Raw genomic sequence first — 1369 nt, 5'->3', positions numbered from 1 at the left:
GTGGAGGTGGTGGTGGAGGTGGAGATGGTGGAGATGGTGGTGGTGGAGGTGGAGATGGAGGTGGAGGTGGAGATGGAGATGGTGGTGATGGAGGTGGACATGGATGTGGAGGTGGAGGTGGAGATGGTGGAGGTGGTGGTGGTGGAGGTGGAGGTGGTGGTGGTGGAGGTGGTCATGGTGTCACCCGCCCGTTCCCCACCTACCCCGAGAAGCTGAGGGAGACGTGGAGCTCGTCCACGCAGCGGTTGTCCGTGCCGCAGTCCTTCTCGAAGAAGAGCTGATGGGACGGGGACGGGGACGGTGGGGACGACCGGCGGCRGCGGGCGGAGGAGCCCCCGGCGCGGCCGCCCCCGGCGGTCCCTCACCTGGCCCAAGACGGGCTGCGGGGAGCCGGAGGACAGGGCGGGCGCCAGGCCGCCGGCGCTGCCGATAGGGTCCCCGGTCACGGTGTAGGTCAGCCGCAGCGTGATGGGGGTGAGCGTGTCCTCGGGGCAGACCTGCGGCCGGGCAGAGGCAGGAGGCGGTGGGTCGCGTCTGTCCCTCCAGGAGGGAAGGGGGTCACTGGGGTTGAGGGGTGGTGATGGTGGTGGTGGCAATGGTGGTGGTGGTGGTGAAGATGGTGATGGTGGTGGTGGTGGTGGTGCTGGTGGTGATAGTGGTGGTGGCAATGGTGGTGGTGATGGTTGTGAAGGTGGTGATGGTGGTGGCGATGGTGGTGGTGGCAATGTTGGTAATGGTGGTGATGTTGGTGGCGATGGTGGTGGTGGTGGTTGTGAAGATGGTGATGTTGGTGGCGATGGTGGTGGTGGTGGTGCTGGTGGTGCTGGTGGTGATAGTGGTGGTGATGGCAATGGTGGTGGTGCTGGTGCTGGTGGGGACACGGCCGCCCCCCTCCTCCCCACGTACGGGCAGCACGATGGAGTAGACCTTGCAGAGCTGGGTGACCTTCATGCGGAGGCTCTTGTTGTGGCTGGAGGACCCGGAGGAGAAGGTCGCCCGGACCTTCAGCCGGCCGGGGTCGAGGGCCAGCTGGTAGTGGATGACGCTGGTGATGGCGTCGCCTGCGAGGGGCAATGGGGGCCGGCTGTAGGCGTCCCACCGGCTGTAGGCGTCCCACCGGCTGTAGGTGTCCCGCCGGCGGTAGGTGTCCCACCGGCTGTAGGTGTCCCACCGGCTGTAGGCGTCCCACCGGCTGTAGGTGTCCCGCCGGCGGTAGGTGTCCCGCCGGCTGTAGGTGTCCCGCCAGCAGTAGCTCACCTAGGTTGTCCCTGGTCGTCTTGGTGAGGTTGAAGCAGACGCGGGCGTCGCTGACGCGGGTGCCGAGCGCGTCCTGCTCCTGGCAGTCGAAGGCGGCGGTGGGGATGGCGCC

At 67.2% G+C, this 1369-nt stretch overlaps 1 protein-coding gene across 1 annotated transcript; it reads right to left on the bottom strand.

The window, feature by feature from the left end:
• Window positions 1–203: 203 nt before the first annotated feature.
• On the bottom strand, window positions 204–1360 carry LOC146584007 (integrin alpha-X-like; the record flags this gene model as incomplete). Its single annotated transcript, XM_085325591.1, has 4 exons — window positions 1258–1360; window positions 907–1061; window positions 366–497; window positions 204–277 (listed from the first exon to the last, which is right to left on the bottom strand). Coding segments are annotated over exons 2-4 (251 nt in total), but the record flags the coding sequence as incomplete, so codon positions are not given.
• Window positions 1361–1369: the final 9 nt, after the last annotated feature.

The sequence above is a fragment of the Rhea americana genome, unplaced genomic scaffold, assembly GCF_003343005.1.
Source record: "Rhea americana isolate MKP2758 unplaced genomic scaffold, rheAme1 scaffold_983, whole genome shotgun sequence".
NCBI lineage: Eukaryota > Metazoa > Chordata > Aves > Rheiformes > Rheidae > Rhea > Rhea americana.
This window is presented reverse-complemented; position numbering and strand designations above follow the sequence as displayed.